Source organism: Agelaius tricolor, unplaced genomic scaffold (genome assembly GCF_023055355.1).
Source record: "Agelaius tricolor isolate 1412-34295 unplaced genomic scaffold, bAgeTri1.0.p SCAF_2, whole genome shotgun sequence".
In the NCBI taxonomy this organism is placed as follows: domain Eukaryota; kingdom Metazoa; phylum Chordata; class Aves; order Passeriformes; family Icteridae; genus Agelaius; species Agelaius tricolor.
In genome coordinates, this window is record NW_027269262.1 from 44,649,693 (window position 1) to 44,668,189 (window position 18,497).

The 18,497-nt window shown below is 45.0% G+C and overlaps 1 protein-coding gene across 7 annotated transcripts in view; it reads right to left on the bottom strand.

Moving 5' to 3' along the window:
* Positions 1-15,365, bottom strand: part of MTCL1 (microtubule crosslinking factor 1) — a 102,872-nt gene extending 87,507 nt beyond the window's left edge. For all 7 annotated transcript variants that reach the window (XM_071417288.1, XM_071417280.1, XM_071417313.1 and 4 more), the window contains exons 1-3: positions 14,315-15,365; positions 2,813-3,037; positions 1,151-1,309 (exon numbers count right to left, since the gene is read on the bottom strand). In XM_071417288.1, the coding sequence (XP_071273389.1) occupies positions 1,151-1,309; positions 2,813-3,037; positions 14,315-15,187 (1,257 nt within the window). In that variant the 5' untranslated portion in view covers positions 15,188-15,365. The remainder of the gene's footprint in view (positions 1-1,150; positions 1,310-2,812; positions 3,038-14,314) is intronic.
* Positions 15,366-18,497: the final 3,132 nt, after the last annotated feature.

Consider the following 18,497-nt stretch of genomic DNA (forward strand, 5'->3'; position numbering starts at 1 on the left):
AGCAGAGACTGCAGACCCTGTAACATGGTATCATGTCCACTTAGCACAGCATTCACAAATAACATTGAGGGAGGAGAAAAATAGCTAAAACATAATGCAGACTTTATCTTTTGGGCCAGGTTCACAAGTAATCTAAGCAACACTGATATGTGTACCAGCTGATGATCTGCTCTGTTAGGTACAAACACTCCAAAACTCCTGCACTGGACTACTCATAACTCCAACGCACAGAGAAATTAAATAGGGACTGTCCTTATAAAACTGAGCCAGGCTTTGTGCCAGTTGACTCACAAGTAATGTTGGAAAGATTAAAATAACACATAATTGCACCAGCTCTCTAAATCTGACCAGGGCTCAGCGGATAAATGTCTTACCTCATTACTTTTAAAGGCTCTATCTCAATCTGGTTTAAAACAGAGCAGGGGCTGTGAACTGCCAATCTGCTGCAGTGTTAAGGGAACAGAAATACCACTACAGATTGTGATGTAGGCTCCAGCAAGGAGCTGTGCTTAGTATTTGGCTTCCCTTTACAGTCCCCTGCTCCTCAGCTCACTTGCTTCCAAGGATCATCACTTCACCCAGTGTGATTGTGTGTCAGCAGCAGTTGAAATGATCCCTTTTCTCAAGAGACAGCATTTCTGTGCCTGAAGTGCAATGTTATTTATACATTACAGACCACATTCTGGCTGCCCAGCTCATGCTGATGGCTCCACCACCACCATCACTGAGGAGTACCAGCCAGAACAGCGGCTTGCCTATCTGAGCCCTGCTCTCAGAGACAAGTCATGCACAGTTCATTTGACTTTCAAGTAGGTGGAAGTCCCAGTCTGTGTAAAGAACAGCCAGAGCTAGCTGGAGTCAAATCAGAAAGAGTTTTGCTCCAGCAGGAAGAGAGTTCTTGAGGAGATAGCTTAAAATGGGACAGAAGCCCTGTGAGAAGCCCCAGACAAGAAGTGGAGCATCACTCATCTACATCTCTGCTGATTCTAAATTACCAATGATGTATCTGGGACATATAACAAAGGAGACCTTTAGGGCAATTGTACAAGCAATATCAGCAAGCACTTCATGTAAGAATTAGTCTAAGACATCTCTGCCAAATTTCCATTCTAACCCAATGCTCTGCATGGTTTTTCTGACAATTGCTTACCTCTTTTAACTTGTCCAGCTCATTTTGCAGCGTCTGCTTGGATACTTCCACCTCAATGATTTGCTGCCGAAGGACTTCATTTTCATCTTCTGCTTTAACTCGTTTCTCCTCCACACTCTCCAGCTCATGGTGCAGTCTGACAGAAACATCTTTGGCTACCTGGTCAAAAGAGCACAAATGCATGAAGATCATCCATGAGGAGCAACAGCTATGGTATGTCTCCTACAGTAAGAAGCACATGACAGCCCTAGACAGCCAAGAGATTTTTAATTCAATTATGACACTGTTGATGGAACACTCCAAGCCTTCCAAGTGCCAAAATGAATATTCATAGCTAATAAAGGAATCCAGAATTAAAATATATTTGATTACCCATCTCCAGCTCCCTCTCCACATTATGCTAAGGCAGTGTCATGAACTGCAGGAGGAAACAAGCAGGCACCAAAGCCGCCCATCAAAGTCCCAGCACATCACACAGATAAAGCCAAAGACAAGGAATTTTGCTGTAAAGCTGACAGGCCATCCATCAAAGCAGTGTGAGCAGCAGTCACAGCCACACAAACTGGCTGCTCTAGCAGCAATCACAACTAGGCAAGAGTGATATGAAAGCACAGAAATATATGCTAGCTTAGGTTTTCTGAGTCCAGCCTAAAAATAATAGATATTTACTCCAAAAACATTTATAAAGGTGATACATCATACAACACAAGGAATTATGGAATTACAAGAAGTCGTAATAAAAACACTCAATATCTCTTTCATTGAAATCTAGGTACAAGATTTTTACTGAGTAATGTATCATTGCTATTGTTATAAGGTTATAATTTGGTTTCCATCATAAAAGAAAAAATGAGATCTGACATTTTAAAAGGTTTGATGACTTGATATGTTACTCTCATTTCCACTGCTGACAACAAATCATTCTGGTTTCAGAAGGTTTTATGTTTTGCACTTATAAGTACAATATTCTTAATAATTCTAGTTGCAATCAGTCCTCTCTACAGAAGATATTTTAAAGACAGCTGCAAGATAGCAATATCAAGAAAGATGAGTAAAGCTAGATAAACATCATGTCTACACAAAGCTTTACTTGGTCTTGATGGAAGCATTTCTGAAAGATACAAAAACTTTTTCAGTATGAATATAATTTTGACAGGTATTTGTGTTTGTAGGGAATGAGCATTTTGATTCTCTATCTGCCCTGCAAAAATATTATAACACTCTGTTCCTGTTACAAGTAACTCACTAGACACCAAGAAATGCAACTTAGACTATTTTTTCCAGTTACTTTGCATAAGCAAGAAGTGAAAAGGAAGGAAACAGCATGAACTGGAAAAAGCATATCAGGTTTTGTTTACACAGTATTGCAAAGCTAAGGTTTTCAGTAAAACCAGTAAATCAAGACCCTTTAAATCTTTCAAATGCAGAAATGTAACCTGACTGTATTTCTTTCATTTTGAATCTGAACACATGTTTTTTTTACTCACTGACACATCTTTTTATGGCAATGAGCTGAATACTTGCTCTCCACCACAGCAGAAGGAAATTGGTTGTGACGTTTGGAGAACTACTGCTTGTTTCATGTGAAACCCTCGCTTCCATTGCAGACAGCCACATCACAGTCTGCTCTCTTTTGCTGTGAATATGAATCTCTCAACCCACCTTTAAATCTTGTTCCAGGCTCCTAATGAGCTCTCCATCCACATGGCCTGTTTGTGCAACTTTCAAGCTTTTCTGTTCTGCTTTCCTGAGACGATATTGCAGAATGCGGCAATTCTTGTTTGCCCGGTCCAGCTCTCGCCGGAGCTCCTGCAGCTGGTAAACATCTTCCTCTAAGTAGCTGTCACGCATTTCTTCCATCTCAGCCCGAAGTTCATCCAGCTCATCCTGTGAGAAGTCAAAACAGTGCTCCATCATACCTCTAAATCTCACCCATGGGAGCAAAATAGGAAACATGCTTGCTAGGATACCACATTAATGAAATTATGCAGATTGCAACACGCAGCTCCAGAAGCCACAGGAACAGAAGTTTTAACCCAACACTGAGTAATTATGCTGAACTAAATTAATGAATACTTGTCATATTTCTTTCAACTGCTTTGATAATTAAAAACAAACCAGATGCTCATGTCTCCTGAAACTGGTAACCTTCATTTTACCATCTGAAGTTAAAATTAAAACTACACAATACTTTACCACCATTTGAACCGATCCCTTGCTTTACCTTAGACTACAGTAAACCTACTTAACCAAGCATCTCAACATCTCTGTGTGGTGTGCCTTTTTAACAACCAACACCTCCTAAAAATGAATTTTTTAGGAAAAAAAAAGTCCCTGACATGAAATACTAAAATGTTCCATATGGAAATGCTGTCCCATCTGAGCCTAACACTGTGCACTGGCTTAATGACACGTGGATTGTGTGCAGGAGAAGGTGGGGTTTTGTTGTGTGCACACACATCTCTATAACAGGACCACAGGAACCAAACAATGTTTTCCCATGTATTCCCATGTGCCCATGGGAATAACCTGCTCACTCCTTTCTGGGCATCATGAACTGTCCCAGTTCCACGTTGTACCATGTGTAGCACTTGCTCTCTAAAGTCAGATTAAAGATTTACAGCTGAACAGGATAAGCTCCACCATTGCCATTTGTTTAATGCCTGCGTGACTGAAGCTCCAAAGCTAGAACTGTTGTAAAGGTCTTCCAGGCAGAGGGGTACAAAGTATTAAACTACTGAATGAGAGAAAAAAAATGATTCTTCAAACTGAACAAAGTTGGGGGAGCAGAAATCAAGAAAAAGAGGCAGGAAGAGAATATTTGAAATTAACTAATTATTTTTTAATTTGTTTCCATAAAATTGTATTTGATATTATAAAATCCAGATTTTCTGTGGAAAATTTTGCTTAAAGAAGATTCCAGGAGAACTTGTACTGGGGCTGGCTGCACTGTGACCCCACTTCAGATCTGTAAATCACTCTTGAAATACCAGGGATGGCTGGAGATTATTTCACACTTGAAATTCCAAAGGTGGCCAGAGAATATTTCACACTTGTCTCAGGTGGAGAGGGCACTGCTATGATGTCAGTACCCTTGACAAAGCCCCCCCTGCCCCTGGCTGAACCATCCCTGTCCAGTCCCTGCAAGAACACATCTGCCCATACTCTCCTCTCAAGCATTCCCCCTTCCCATGGCATAACCAGACTGACACATTATTCTTGCTTCATTGGAGCTTTGATAACAAATGCAGGGCAGATCTTGTCCCTGAGCACAGTCCTGACCAAAGGAAGATGGGTTGATAGGTTCTTTAGCCTTGTCAGTTATGTTAGAACTACAGTATTATTCTTACCAAAATCCCATCCATGTATAAATACTCCAGTATTTAAACAACCATGATTTAATTTCAATTAGTTGAGCCAGCATAAATTTTGGGTACACACAAGGCCTGTTAATTCCAAAATTACAGCTCTGGGCTCACCAGTGAGGCTTTGCTCCACCAGCACAGCCTACTCAGGACCCTACACCGTTCTCCCAGGATGCTCTGAAAGGACAGAGGAGTTTTCTCACAAGCCCACTAAGAAACTGTACATCTTCAATATGTTCAGATTTCTGCTGCAGGAGCATCCAGTCCCACAGTCTCTCTGGGACAGGGGCAGGATCAGGATATTTGTGTGGATGCATAAACTCAGGGTTACTCCCCAGTGAGCTGGATAGTGCTCACACCATACACTGTCTGAAAAGGAGTAGTGTAAGCACAGTCATTGAGGTTACCCTTGCAGCAATAACATCCTCACAAGTTCCAAATACATTAATTAAGCACAAACATCTGACTTCAATGAAGCAAATGAGCTCTGCAGACCAAACCCAGCAGGACTTATTTCAAAACAATTTAGGATCCAGGCTCTATCTACTCCTCCTCAGGACACAGCCAAATACTCTGGCCAGTTTACAGCCAACACACTGGTGAAGTTTTGATAAATGATGTATATTTTTAAAAAGAAAAACATAGCACTGTATGCTTGATTGGATTGGGAATGAGACCTGCTTTTCTTTTCTGTGTACACACTTATCACTATGCTTCACATTTATAGCTACTTTCAAGAGGTAAAGTGAAAGTTTACCCAGTGAAGATAGGAGATGCAGAAGAAAATGTCAAGGTTTCAGAAACTGATTAGAGAGTAGCAGTGGCTTTTGAACCTAAGAAAAGGAGTACACTTGTGCATTATCAGCTTATTATTGAGGTATTTTGGCTAAGGTACTCATACCAAAAGTAGAGTCTTTACCAGTCAAAGCTAACACAGCCCTATGGAATGAACAGGACCAGAGTTATTTCTTAAGGATTGTCTGCAGACTGAGGTGTTGAATTCACCTCAACTAGATTTAAGTTCAATTAACTTTTTCATGTCATCTTCAGAATGCTAATATTAGATTAGTAATTAGGTTTTAAATTAAAATTTTGAAACACAAATCCACAATAAAGAAAAACAACTGTCATCAACAAATTAATGGGATCTGGTTTATAATCTGCTGTTTACATTTAAGAACTAAGCAATGGCTTTCATGTATAAAGTAGCCTGCAATTATAATGTCATTGCTCATCTCTTAAACTTCCTTCTAATCTTTATCAAGTTTTGTTGGTAGTAAATTTTGTTGGTTTCTAAAGACAAATAATAAACAATATTTGATTTCAAAGCATTTATTGCAACCAAATTTGGAAAATGAACTTCACATAATTTTAAACAACCCAATCCCTGAAACACTTATCCTATTGAAACTGAATATTTCCAAATCCCATCTGTGGGCATGGGAGTTCTCCCAGCTGTAAAAGTCACTCTGTCTCTGTTGGGGACTTCAATCCAATGTCTTCCCTCACAACAAAGAAGTTCCTCAAAGAGTTGCAAGCATTGGCATGAGTTATGTTTTAGGAGATAGGACTGTCTTTAATCTCCTGGTAAACCAAAGTTTTCTCAATCTCTCTTATCAGCACAACTATGACTTTGCAAGTCAGTGTTGTGGGGTTTTATTTTGCTTGGTTGGTTGTTTGGTTGTATTTCTGTTTTGGGGGTTTTTTGGGGTTTTGGGGTTTTTTTTCTTTTTTTTTTCTTTTCTTTTTTTTTTTTTTTTTTTGCACTATGCTTGCCACTGGCTTTGGTTATAAATACAAGGTTTGTTTCTCTCTAGTGTAATTTTGCAGATAAATTAAAATTTAGAATACAATGAAGGAGGCTGTACTTTAAAATCTCACACAGTTCTCCTCTCTGATATTTTTTGACTGACACAGTTTCTTTTCCACAATTAATTTCTTTTCTACTTCCAAAATTTTCACATGGAAATCAAACTGTATCCTGACTTCTTGTATTTAGAGATACAGCACCCTTTGGATGAGCCTTAAAACAAGGCAACATGAGGCCACAAACAGTTTTGACTGTATAAGGAACAGAAACTTCACTGTACAGGCTGCAGGCAGCATCAGCCCATATTCTGCTGTATTGCTGCAGTGCTTGGGGCTTGAACCTATGTAGTCTGTCCAGCCCAGAGAGGAAAAGCACCAGATTAAATCTTTTTGAATAGCAATATGAAGTCCTATTTTTAAATAATAAATATAAAGAGAGGAACATGTCATCTCTGGAAAATCTGGCTCAGATTTTGTATGTCAGTCAGCACACAATTATAGATACTGGGATAACCTTTTACTAAACCATAAAAGTTTAACTTTAGTTACAATAAAGATACAATATTGCTTTCAATACAGGCCACAAGGCCAGTGACAAGGATGTAGATGCTTTTATTTCTTAACAGTTTATTCTCCTTGGCAAGTATTTGTGATTCTGCTGTGGACACTGAAGCCGTATGGTAACAGATACTAAGTCAGAACTGTTACAATTGCACCTGGAAAATCAGAACAGCTTTAACTCCTCCTCTAAAGTGATCCATGCACAGAAAATGAAGGAAGCTAAGTTAAAGACCCATGGAAGGGGAAATTACAACTGAAACTATGATGGTCCTACTCACTAAACTGGCAAACTACTGCTTTGAAGGAAAACATGTCAATCATTTGTGAACTCAAAGGTAAATGCAGCAAAGCCAAACTTCTCAGCGTGGTGGTTTGCAAAAAAGGGATGCTCTGGCTGCAAGGCAGATGGAAATAACAGATAAGCCAAACCCTTGACTTTATTAAAATCTATTGTTCTTACTACTCTTATTATTGTGAGTTAGAATTAAAGCTCTTTCTCTCAGGAAGTATTGAGCTTCATACTATAGACTTTAATATTGTAAAATTGAAGAAAGAGATCAGAATAGGCACTTAAAAGTAATTAAAACAAACAGGCAAGAAAGCAGCCATCCCTCTTTGTTCATCTACAAATGGAGAGCTGCTCTCTTCCTTAAACAGGGAGGACCTGCTCCAGCACTCCAAAGTGGCAATTGAAATTGGGAGGTTAAGTGCTTGCATCAGAAGCTTCACTTTGCTCTGCATTCCTGAAGGGGATGAAAGCCTCCTCTCGATCCCTTTTAATTTAATGGTAATTATGCTATTACTTTCCGTAAGAACAGCACGAAGCAGAGAGTCCTGCAAGAAGGAATATTGTTTAGGAAAAGCTAAACTGCTTTTCTTTCCCTATGTCACTCTGGTCATCAGAAAAAAATGAATGGAAGTCTGTTTTCTAACTGGCAGCTCTTTCCAAATTTGCTGTAGAAATCCAAGTTGTACCAGATCCTGAGCCTTTCAGCTCATGGCTTCTCTTGGCCCAAATGAGTTCCTAAAGGCCAGCTCTTTGGGGTCCCATAGGAACCACCCATCTGAGGGTCACAGGGTGGCTGTATGGACTCAGGGCCATATGCAAACAATGCAAACAGCCCCTCTATTTGCAGGAGTCCCCAGGACTGCAGTGCAAAAGCAACAGAACCAGGATTCCTCGTTTGCCTGTCAGTGTGCCAAGCCAATGTGAACTGGCTGAAAAGGGGAAAGCCTTGTGTGCAACTTCCACACTGTGTAGCCCAAATACATACTGATAGGTCATTTTCTGTCTGTACTGTGCAAATTAAACACTTGCCTGTCAGAAGAGAAGCCATTATCTCATTAATACCTTTACTGATGTCATGCTTGTTTATTATTGATTTAATTACAATGAAGTATAATTAAGAACAAATTATAGGAATATGCCTTGTTTATGATTCTTAAAAAAAAAAAAAAAGACAGAGAGAGAGAAAGAGAGGGAAAAGGTCAGGCCATGCAGCTATTACACTGAGTAACCCATACTCATCTGAGTCATTCCCACTGAAATGACCAGGAATACTTGCATAACTTATGGGCTCTGTCCACCCAGCCAGTCTGGTTATGATCTGTAACAAGGTTTGAAAATGAATTTTCTGATAATCTCCACCAACTGCACACTCATTCTGTCCACAGAGCATGCAAGAAACGGATTCCTTTCGAAATAAAACAGAGACCTACACTCTGTAGGTGCATCAAGATGCACTCCAAGCATGCCTCAAATGCACTCCATTACTTGAGTCCTCTGCACAGCTTTAAAACATATGCATGATGGGGATGTTTTGTTCAAGGGACCAGACTAAATGCAGTCCAAAGCAAGACCACTAAACTGCATATAAATACAGAGGAAGGGTCATCTTCACCACTTGCATTTAGGTCAGCCTGCTGATCTACCTTCACTGAGAGGAATTACTGCCTAAAATAAAAAAGCTCTTATCCCAGAGCCACTAAATAGTGGAACGCAATCATGAGTCAAAGAAAACTTGGAAATTATTATTAGGGAGAAATTACATGCAAAAAGCCAGCATAAAAGGCACATGAATACTGAATTCATTACTCTGTGAATATAGTTATACACACTGGTAAAGTCTTTAGGTTCCAGTGAGTTAAAACACATCAGTATGCAGAAGTGATATATTAAGTTGAAAATACCTGCAAACTAGGAAGACAAAAACACACAAAATCAATAAATTGTATAGTATTGAAGAAAATGTAAATGAATCAGGAAATTCAATTGTCTATGTAAAAGATATGTCTATTAATTTACCCAAAAGTCATATTTATAGATTTTGTCAGTACCATTTTCTAAACAGAATGTTATTTAATATAAATTATATCAAATGAGGGGAGAGTGGGGAAGGGAGGAAGAGTGGCAATTACAGGGGGTAGCTGCTATTGCACTGATGAATCCAGAGCTTCTAGAAAATCCTTGACAAATCTAAGATTCATGAACTGTGATTTTACATAATCTCTGTTTTCATGTTTTAAATATCTCAAACCGTCTATATGTAGGAGATGCTGCTTCTGCTGCTGCTAAGGAATATACACATCCCCCACAGCACTTCACAGCAGAACTGCAGCAGGGATAAATATGTTCTGAAAGGCTTTGATTGGGAAGAAAGCAACAACCATTATTTTTGCCTCTTGCAAAATATGTTAATGAACCCCAAGTCCCTGGGCCCCTGATGTTATTATTTAGCTCTCAAATCAGACTACTTTACAAGCCATGCACCAATCCAACGTGGTCTGAAGCTTGTGCACAAAACCAAGATGTGAACTGAAAAGTCATAGCACCGTGAACACCTGTTGACTTCAGGGCTGGTTTAACTTTGCGGGATCTGAGAGCAGCATCTGGCAGCTTTTCTGCTTCATTCGAACATCAGCTTCAGCATTGTTTCGACACATATCCTTGACGGGGGCTGCTGAAGCTGTTGGAGCACTCATCAACGGCACCATCGATAGCATTTCTTGACCCGGTGCATCGCACAGCTCACGCCCTCCAGGCAGGGTGGGGGCTGCCAGGGCTCAGCTGGAGCTAGCAAGGCACATGGCCTCGCCATTCTCCCCCCAGAGTGACATCCTCCTCCTCCTCCTCCTCGGCAGCTGACCGTCCCTCGGCCGAGCCCAGCCACCTGGGGCCTGTGCCCCGGGCAGGGCTGTCAACCTCCATTCCCTCAGGAGCCGCCTCTCTCCAGGTGGGAACAGCAGCATGTCGAGCAGGGATGTGCGGTGAGCTTTATCCTGCTAACCCTGGCAACCCTCACTAAACGGGAAAAAACTGGTGCCGTCACTGTGCATCATTTTTTGCTCTGCAAAACCCTTTGACATCCACAAATCCCTGCAGTTTAATAAAAGAAGTGGTGGAATTACTCCCACAGAGTTCAGCGCAAGGCTGCAACTCAAAGAGCTACGGTTTCAAGTGAGTAAAGAAACACAATGTAACCTCATATGACACACATTGTGATTTTAAACAAAAATGAACATAGTTTAGATGCATCAGAGTGGAATACAGGGCCTGCAGTGGTCCCTTAGTCAATTTATATCCAGAATATGTCATAGTTACAAATGAATCCAGAAAGAAAAAAAGACAAAGCAAGACAAAAAAGACAGTTATCTAATAAATCCAAGATAGCATATTGTCTGCGCTAATCCACACTGCAGCAGCATTTCCAGCATATTGAACTTGTACAACACAGGCACAAAGAGAAGGGCAGGTAAAGAAAAGTACAGCAAGCACCAGTTTTATTTTAAGGGCTGTAGGAAGTGTCACGCCTTGTGTAGGAGGCAGCTTTCACATTAGGGCCACGAAGGGTGCAAAGAGAAAAGGGGTGTGTGTTGTGACTAAAACACCACTGCTCTTTCTGCAAGCACATTTATTTAATTAACACAGTATTAACTAAAGTTGGGGTGAGACAAATAAAAAACATCTCTAATTGCTAAAATTTGGGCCCCTTTCCTTAAGATTCCTCACCCTTCAGAGGGCTCTACATCACAAAGGGTTTCTTTCCAAGTTTCCCAAGGACTCGCATGGTGAATGCCACTTCTCTGTGTGCTGGACACTTTAAAGCAAACTTGAAAATCAACCACTTGTGTGGGCAGTGTTTTGCTACTACAAACAGGACTGATGAGCAATAACTAAAACTTTATTTACTACCAGCAGTTACCAAGGATCTCCTGGTCCTGCAGAGTCAGGCACCATGACAAAATTTCTCTTTTTAGACATCAACAGCTAAGTGATATATTTTAAAATGCTTCTGTAGTATTACAGTCTTCCCCCACAGGTAGCTGAAATAAGGTCATGCAAGGAATACATGAAACTGAAATCAATGATGAGACTTCACAGAGGTAGTAGAAGAGAGGCTTCTCAATGTAAACACGTCTCCGCATGCACTTCACCTACAGGCTTAGCTTTGCAGCTAGTTAGCTATGGCTAGAGCCAAATTCTTATCTAGGGTAAAGCCCTGGAAATACATAAGGTGGAAACTTAACACCAAGTTAAAATCTGGCTCATGGTATAAGAAGTCTGAGATGTTTGCAGAAGCAGCAGCTTGCTCTGCATTTGGGGAGACTTTCTAGTACTTAGTGTGTAGAAACAAAAACAAATGATTGGGTTTGTTTTGGATTTTTCTTTCTGATAACACTTAAATCTCTAGTAATCTTTAGCACTAAGTCTGTGTGCGTGTGTGTGTGTGTGTGTGTGTATCTTCTATAACCTGTTACAGACACATGAAAGATACATGAAAGACCTTCCTATGTGAAAGATAAAATTCCCTGAAAAAGACTTTATTATGTGCACTTAGGGCTGCACTCCAGCTGCAGGGAGGGATAAGGAGGAGTGAAAACCACAAAATTTGGCTTGTGGCCATGCTCAGGAAATTAACAGTTTCTTCTGGGATTTATCTAATCATTTGTCTATTTACAGTTGACAGCATCCCTGTTATCCCTTAGCCCCCTCTGGAGAAGCACAGCTCACTCCAATGCCAACCAAGAGAACTGCATTGTAAAAAACACATGGAACAAACCCACAAGTAAACAACTCAGACAGTGATGTGGTTTTAATTTGCAGACTTTTTTTATAGGTTTTTCTAGGAAAGGCGAATGAGGTTTGGGAATTCTCCTGACAATTTTTGCATCACTGGGCTGCACCAGGACATGCCCACCAAAGAAACCAGTCTGTATTATCCTACCAGACTCAGAAATACTTTTAACTTGATGAAGCCACAATCTGAATCAAAAAAAGTGGAAAAAGAGGAAACAACTGCTGTAGATGATGAAGACATCAAGGTGAAAGATCTGAAGATCTGTTGCACAGGGTGAAAATTTTGGAATTAAGCAGAATAAAGTTCTTCACCTAAGACTTGCCCTTGTAAACTAGATCACAGGGTTCCTCAGGTGGGACACACTAACAAGGATCTGTCCTAGACAATTCACTTTCCCCCCCTCAATTTCCCATAGTTAAAAATCACTTTCAGTATAAAGAAAGAGAGCTTGAAACACACTTTGTAATGGGTTTAAGTATATAATACTCATATACTTGTTCAAATCCTGAAATGCAAAGAGATGCTTTTGGACTTCATGACTTCTAATGGCAGTGCCAGTTAGCTACTCCTTAAGTGATTCCCATTATCAATTCTGATTTCACTACATCTCCTTTTGCTTCTAGGCTGTCAAATAAAACAGAAGCTTTTGATAAAGGTTCTCTGTGCTGCTCATCTTTTTATAGACTATTACATTTCCCTACCACACTTGAGTTTCCCATCCAATGAGTGCTATAAAAGCTTCGCTACAAGCCAATAATTTTTATTGGTCTGGTTTTGTACTATCCTTTTCTAGATGACCAGCAGTGCCCACAGTATTTCTAGATGACCAGCAGTGCCACAGGACACTCACTGACCTGTGTAACAGCTACAGTTCCATAAAATATTGCCAGACTTTCTTAGTCTCTGTTCAGTTCCTGCTGTAATCCAACAATTTTTGCAGATTTTCATTTCTCCTTCTCTCACGAAACCCCTGAGTTAACACAATATATTTAAACAGAAAAGTGCATACTTATTCCCTCCAAGAACTTAAGATTTTGAATATTAAGATTTATCTACCATCCTCTGCCTTCATTTTTCACACGTTCCTCAGAAGTTAACTTTATAATTAAGTTCTGTCTGATCTGGACTTGACTTAAGCTAGAAAAACTTAATGTCATCTGAAAATTTTGCTGTATCATTGCTCATTCCTTTTTCCAGTTCACTAAGCAGCACCAGACCTGGCAAAGAACCTTGCAGCACCCCTGCTGTTACCCTTTTGCTATGCTGAATATTGTTTCGTGTACCTTAGCCAAAACCCATTAACGAGCCTAGCCTGTATCTTTATCACTATTGTTTCCCAAGGTTATACACAAAACTGCAGTTCTTATTTGAGTAAGAATCCTAGATTTACATGGATTTCCATGGTTATTTTGCTTGACAACAGGGAGTTCCAAATATCAGGGAACAAAGATTGTTTTCACCAGAGGCAGAGTCAAACAGTGGCTGTGGTTACAGGATTATCTCAGTTTATCTTATTTATAGATCTTTATGGATGCAGCTTCTTTGCTGTGCCAAAAGATCAGATTGTAAGTACAAGTCCAACTAAAGGTTTCCACAGGTCAACCCAGCTCAGAGCTCGCCTGAATTTAGCTTTCCTGTTTCTCCAAGGATGGATTCCTACTGATATACTTTTCTACCTGTACAAGGATGCAATGATACTTTTTTCTTGCTGCTCTTGTTGTTCTATTAGTACTTCACAGCGAGTGGCTTCACTTTCCAGTGATAAAGTAACACAATAATCAGAGCACATAATGTTGTCATCCTTTCCACATCAAATGAGGGAACCTGTTCCTTTGGCTTTTCCTAAAGGGTGATACTGAGGAAAACAGTTCCTGGAAAGCAAAGTTCTGCTAACCAGTAGAATGTTTGCGGTGCTTTAGAAAGAGTCGGGGTTTGCTGAGCTACCACCACGTCAACCAAATGCAACATTGCCACGGTACATGTTGCATCGGACTGACGTTCATCCAGCGCCCACAAATCGGGCTTTGCAGGGAGCCGCGATATTCGCTTAAATCCCTTAACTGTCCTTAAGCCGCGCCGCGGTCCCGCTTCGGGGAGGCGGGGGAGGAGGGGGCCGAGGCGCCCGGCTGGTTCTCCCTGCCCCTATTTCTCTCCTGCGGGTAAAATTCGGCATTTGGTCCAGCGGGGGCCGGGGTCCCACGCGAGGTGACTCCAGGCAGCGCGAATATTCTTCCCCCGCTTCCAAGCGCGATCCCCGCATTCACGGGCAGGAGGGGGCCGCGTTTCTACCGCTGCCGCCTCCTGCCCTTCCCTTCCCTTCCCTTCCCGTCCCCGCCGCGGGCGATGCTCACCTTGAGGTACTCGTTCTCCGAGCGCAGCTCCTCCACCTCCCGCTGCAGCTCCTCCGGGGCTGCCGGCGGCGGCTCCCCGCGGCTCGGGGCTCTCCCCCCGCCCGTGGCCGCAGGTAGCGCATCCCCGCGGGAGCCGAGGGCCGCCGGAGCTCCGCGCCCGGGGCCGGGGCCGGCGCGGGGCTGCTCGGCGGCGGGATGAGCGGCGGGATGAGCGGCGGGCTGCTCCCGCTCCCGGTCGCTGGAGCCGGTGCCGGACTCGGCGTCGCTGCTGGCGGCCGGGGCCAGGCGCTGCTCGTCGGAGAGCGGCTCGGAGGGGCAGTCGGAGAGGTCGGAGCTGCTGTCCGTGTGGCCGACGCGGGCCAGCGCCGCCGCCGCATGGCCGCTGCCCGCCGCGGCTCCCCGCTTCGCCTTCCTGCCCTTGCCGGGCGGCGGGGCCGCCTCCCCGCCGGGCTGCCGCCCCGCGCCCCGGCCGCCGGGCCCCGGCTCCGGACCGCGGGCTGCCCGCTTGGCGCAGGGGGCGGCCTTGGCGCCCGCCCTGCCGACGGCGGTGACGGCGGCGGCGGCCGCCTTGCCCCCCGGGGCGGCGGGGCGGCGGGAGAGGCGGCCCGGCGCCGCCAGCAGCCCCGCGGAGGGCTGGTGCACGCCCGGGTGCGGCGACGAGGGCGCCCGGGCGGGGAGGCCGGGGGACTTGGGGGGCGCGGGCGGCGGCTTGGCGGCGGCGCGGGCGTGCAGGTCCTTGAGGAGGGGTCTGGCGGGCGACGGGGCGCGGTGCGGCCGCTTCTTCTCGGCGTGCGGGTGGTGGTGGCCGGGCGAAGGCGGCGGCGGCCGCAGCGCGTCGCCGGGCCCCGGTGCGGGGCCGTTCAGCGCCTCCATGGCGCGGGCCGGGGGCGGCGGGGCGGCAGCGGCGGCCGCGGGGGCGCCCGGCGGCGGCAGGAGCGGCGATCCCCGCGGGGCGCGGCGACAGGACGGGCAGCCTCCTCCAGCCTCCCTGCTCGCTCTCTCATCACTTCTGTTTCTCCCAGCCACAGCCCTCACACTTTTCTTTCTCGATCCCCCTCTTCCTGCCCCCCCACCCCCACCTTCTCCTCCTCCTCCTCCTCGCCGCTCTCTCCCGAGCACTGATTTGTTTCAATAAATCGAGCCCAAATCCCCCGGTGGCAGCCGTCTCCTCCTCCTCCTCCTCCTTCTTCTCCTCCTTCTTCCCCTCCCGCTCCCCTCTCCGCCTAGCTCAGCTTGATGCTGCTCAAGTTGTGATGCAGCCCAAAAAACCTATCCTTTCTCCCTCAATCCGAGGCAAAGGCGTGTTTTCCCGGCTGCCTTCGCCTCCTCTTGCAAGCCCCCCGCTCAGCCCACCGGCGCCGCTAACCCCATCACTGCCCCGGCTCCAGCCGCCGCCTCCGCCCGGCTCCTGAAATAGCCCCGCGGCTGCCGGGGCCGCTCCGGCTCGGCGCTGCCCGCCCGTGCGCAGGATCCGCCCCCTCTGACAGCCAGCCAGGCAGCTCTCCTCCCGCCCGGCAAACTACTTTCCTCGCACGCTTTATTATAGGGACGCCTCTGCCAGCCTCTTCCTATCAGAAAGCCTCATTTGGGGAGAAATTTTGATTTCCCAGTCATGAGCTATATAGCGTTCCCCGTTTTGGTTGTTTGGGGGTTTTTTTCCCCCCGAGCTAAGACTTCATGGAAACGGTCTCTCCAGGGACCGGCAGCAGCAAAACAACAGCCACCGCATTATCTCCCTGCTCAAGGCAGATACAGGTTCACCTAGAGGCAGAGCCGAGTATCCGAGGATATCGGCAACTTCCTGGCTCTGGCTGAACTACAAAAGGCACGGACCCGTCCTTTTGGAGTGCGGGGATATGAAACTGCAGCCCTTACATTTGCAAAGCACCCGGAGAGTAAATGAAAGGGAGGAGAGGCTCAGGCGTGGGAAAGAGGCACAGCCTTAATGGGGAGAGAAGAGCAGCAGCAGCCGGGATGTTTCCGATTCTTCCTCTGGGACACAGCGGACCTTGGAGGAGCCGCGGTGCCTGCCTTATCTGTCAGACGAAAGCAAATGCGTGCTTAGCTTCTGAAGTCCTTGGGAGGCGCAGATCATCCACGTCTGGATGTCAGGGACTGCAGCGCGCTGTGGGGAGGACAGTGCCGGACGTTTTGGGGGGCATGGCAGCACCCTGCGACCCTCCAGGTCCCCCTCTCCTCTCATCTGGGCTCAGGGCATTATCCCTAAAGGCAAAAGCCCCAAGGTCTGCTGGAGCCTGAGGGCCGGGGCACGTCGGGGCGGGTGGCCAAGGAGAGACCGGGCAGCTGCTTCCTGCAGTGCCAGGCCGGGGCCGGGGCCAGGCTCCGTTGTCCGGGAAAAAGACAGGACCGCTCGAGCATCCCCGGCTCCTTTCTCCCGGTAAACGAGGGGAACACTGATTTATCCTGAGGAATAGCGCTGCCGCATGAGTATGCAACAGGTGGTTCTTACTTTGTAAAGCTGCAGAGGTGAAAAAAAAAATCATTCAAATCAGAGCTGTATTTACAGGTGTTCAGGAACTGGGAGCAGCTCCACGAGAGCGCCCCGGGCAGCGCCAGCCGGGAGAGCGGTGATGGGCGGGATGTCGGCGGAGCAGGGGCCAGGGAGAAAGCCGGGGCTTGGGGCGGCAGCGGAGGGGAGGAGGAGGCCAGGCCCGCTCGACTGGGCGGTGTGGTCCTTCCGCGAGTGGGCAGGCGATGAAAGCTCCGCTCCGGGGCACCCAGCGGTGATGCCATGCTGTGTTGGGTGGTTTATTTTTTTTAATCTCTTGAAAATTCCACTTCTGTTAGTGCTCTTGATTTTCCACCCATTGGCCTCGCTGCCAGACGCCTGTGTTCCGGCATCCAAATGTGCCTTGCAGGTCACACGGCAAAGTACCTGTTGTGGCAAAGGTGGCACTGGCTGCTGCCGGTATGTCCGTCTGCTACAGCCACCGGCAGCACTTCGTGGGGCCAAGTCCTTTAAAAAATACAGAAAACACTTTGGGGAGAGTCAAACATAACAAACCCACTCGCAGGTGTCAGTCCCCTTATTCTCCCTTGGTGTAAAGCAGTAGTAATTTACTTGTTTGGGTGGGACAATCAGTGTATAGAAGCAATATGAAGTGGCTCAGTTGATCTAGAAAAATGGTTTATAAAATACAAACTACTGTTACATTTTAATGACATTGCATTCCTATCAGGCCATCACATATTATCAGTGTTCCCTACAGAGCTGTTGTACTCCTAGTTGTTGTTGTTTTTTTTCTAATTATAATTTTAATTTTATTTTTTCTCAGTACAATGCTGAGCAGTTCAAGGAATTCTCCTTTATGGGAATGTGAAAGAGAGTGAAAGAAAGTGAAAGAGATGGCAAGTGCTGTATTTCATAATGAGAAATAGTAATTATTATGGAAACACTAAATATTATAGATGTTGCCCTACATGGGAGATATCAGAACGGTTGTTTTGCACTATTATGTCACCCCTCTCACTTGGTTTTGGCTGTAAATTCCAAGAATAGATGGGAATTCCAGCTTCACCTACTAGATTTGCAAAGTGTTTACGCCTGTGATGAAAGAGGAACTGCTCTGTGATAATTTATGAGTAGCCTGTTTTGACTTTGCCCCATGAACAGAATGGTTCAATTCAAAAGGAAAATGAAAGGAAAAGTATGGCTCAAGATAAGCCACTTTTCTACAAACAATAGCTGAGGGACACTGCCAGGCTTCTTTGCACTGGAGGGGAAAAGAATTAGGGATGTGAAAAAAGGAGCACATTCACAAAAGTCTGGGAATTGTCTGGGAGAATTAATCTGAGACAATTAAGTGCCTGACAGAGCCCGGTTTCCTCTGGTTACCTTGTAAATTTTACATTTCAAATACATTAATAAATATCTATTTTTTCTATCTTGCTTATCTTTTTCTCCCCCACTAAACACTTTGTTTCAACTGCTAAATGTTTTACCTTTAAGATGTCTTTTGTATCACTGTGCATCACCGACCACAAGCTCCTGCAGGCAAAGAGGACTAAAACTCATCCTGACTTCTCTTCTGAGGAGGTGCCCTTGACAAACAGAGACTGAGAGTAATGAAAAGCCCATGACGAGGCAGGGTGACCTCAGATCAGAAAGGAGACTGGAGAGCAGATACCTCTGTAAACTCTGTGTATCTTTGTGTTCTGTGCA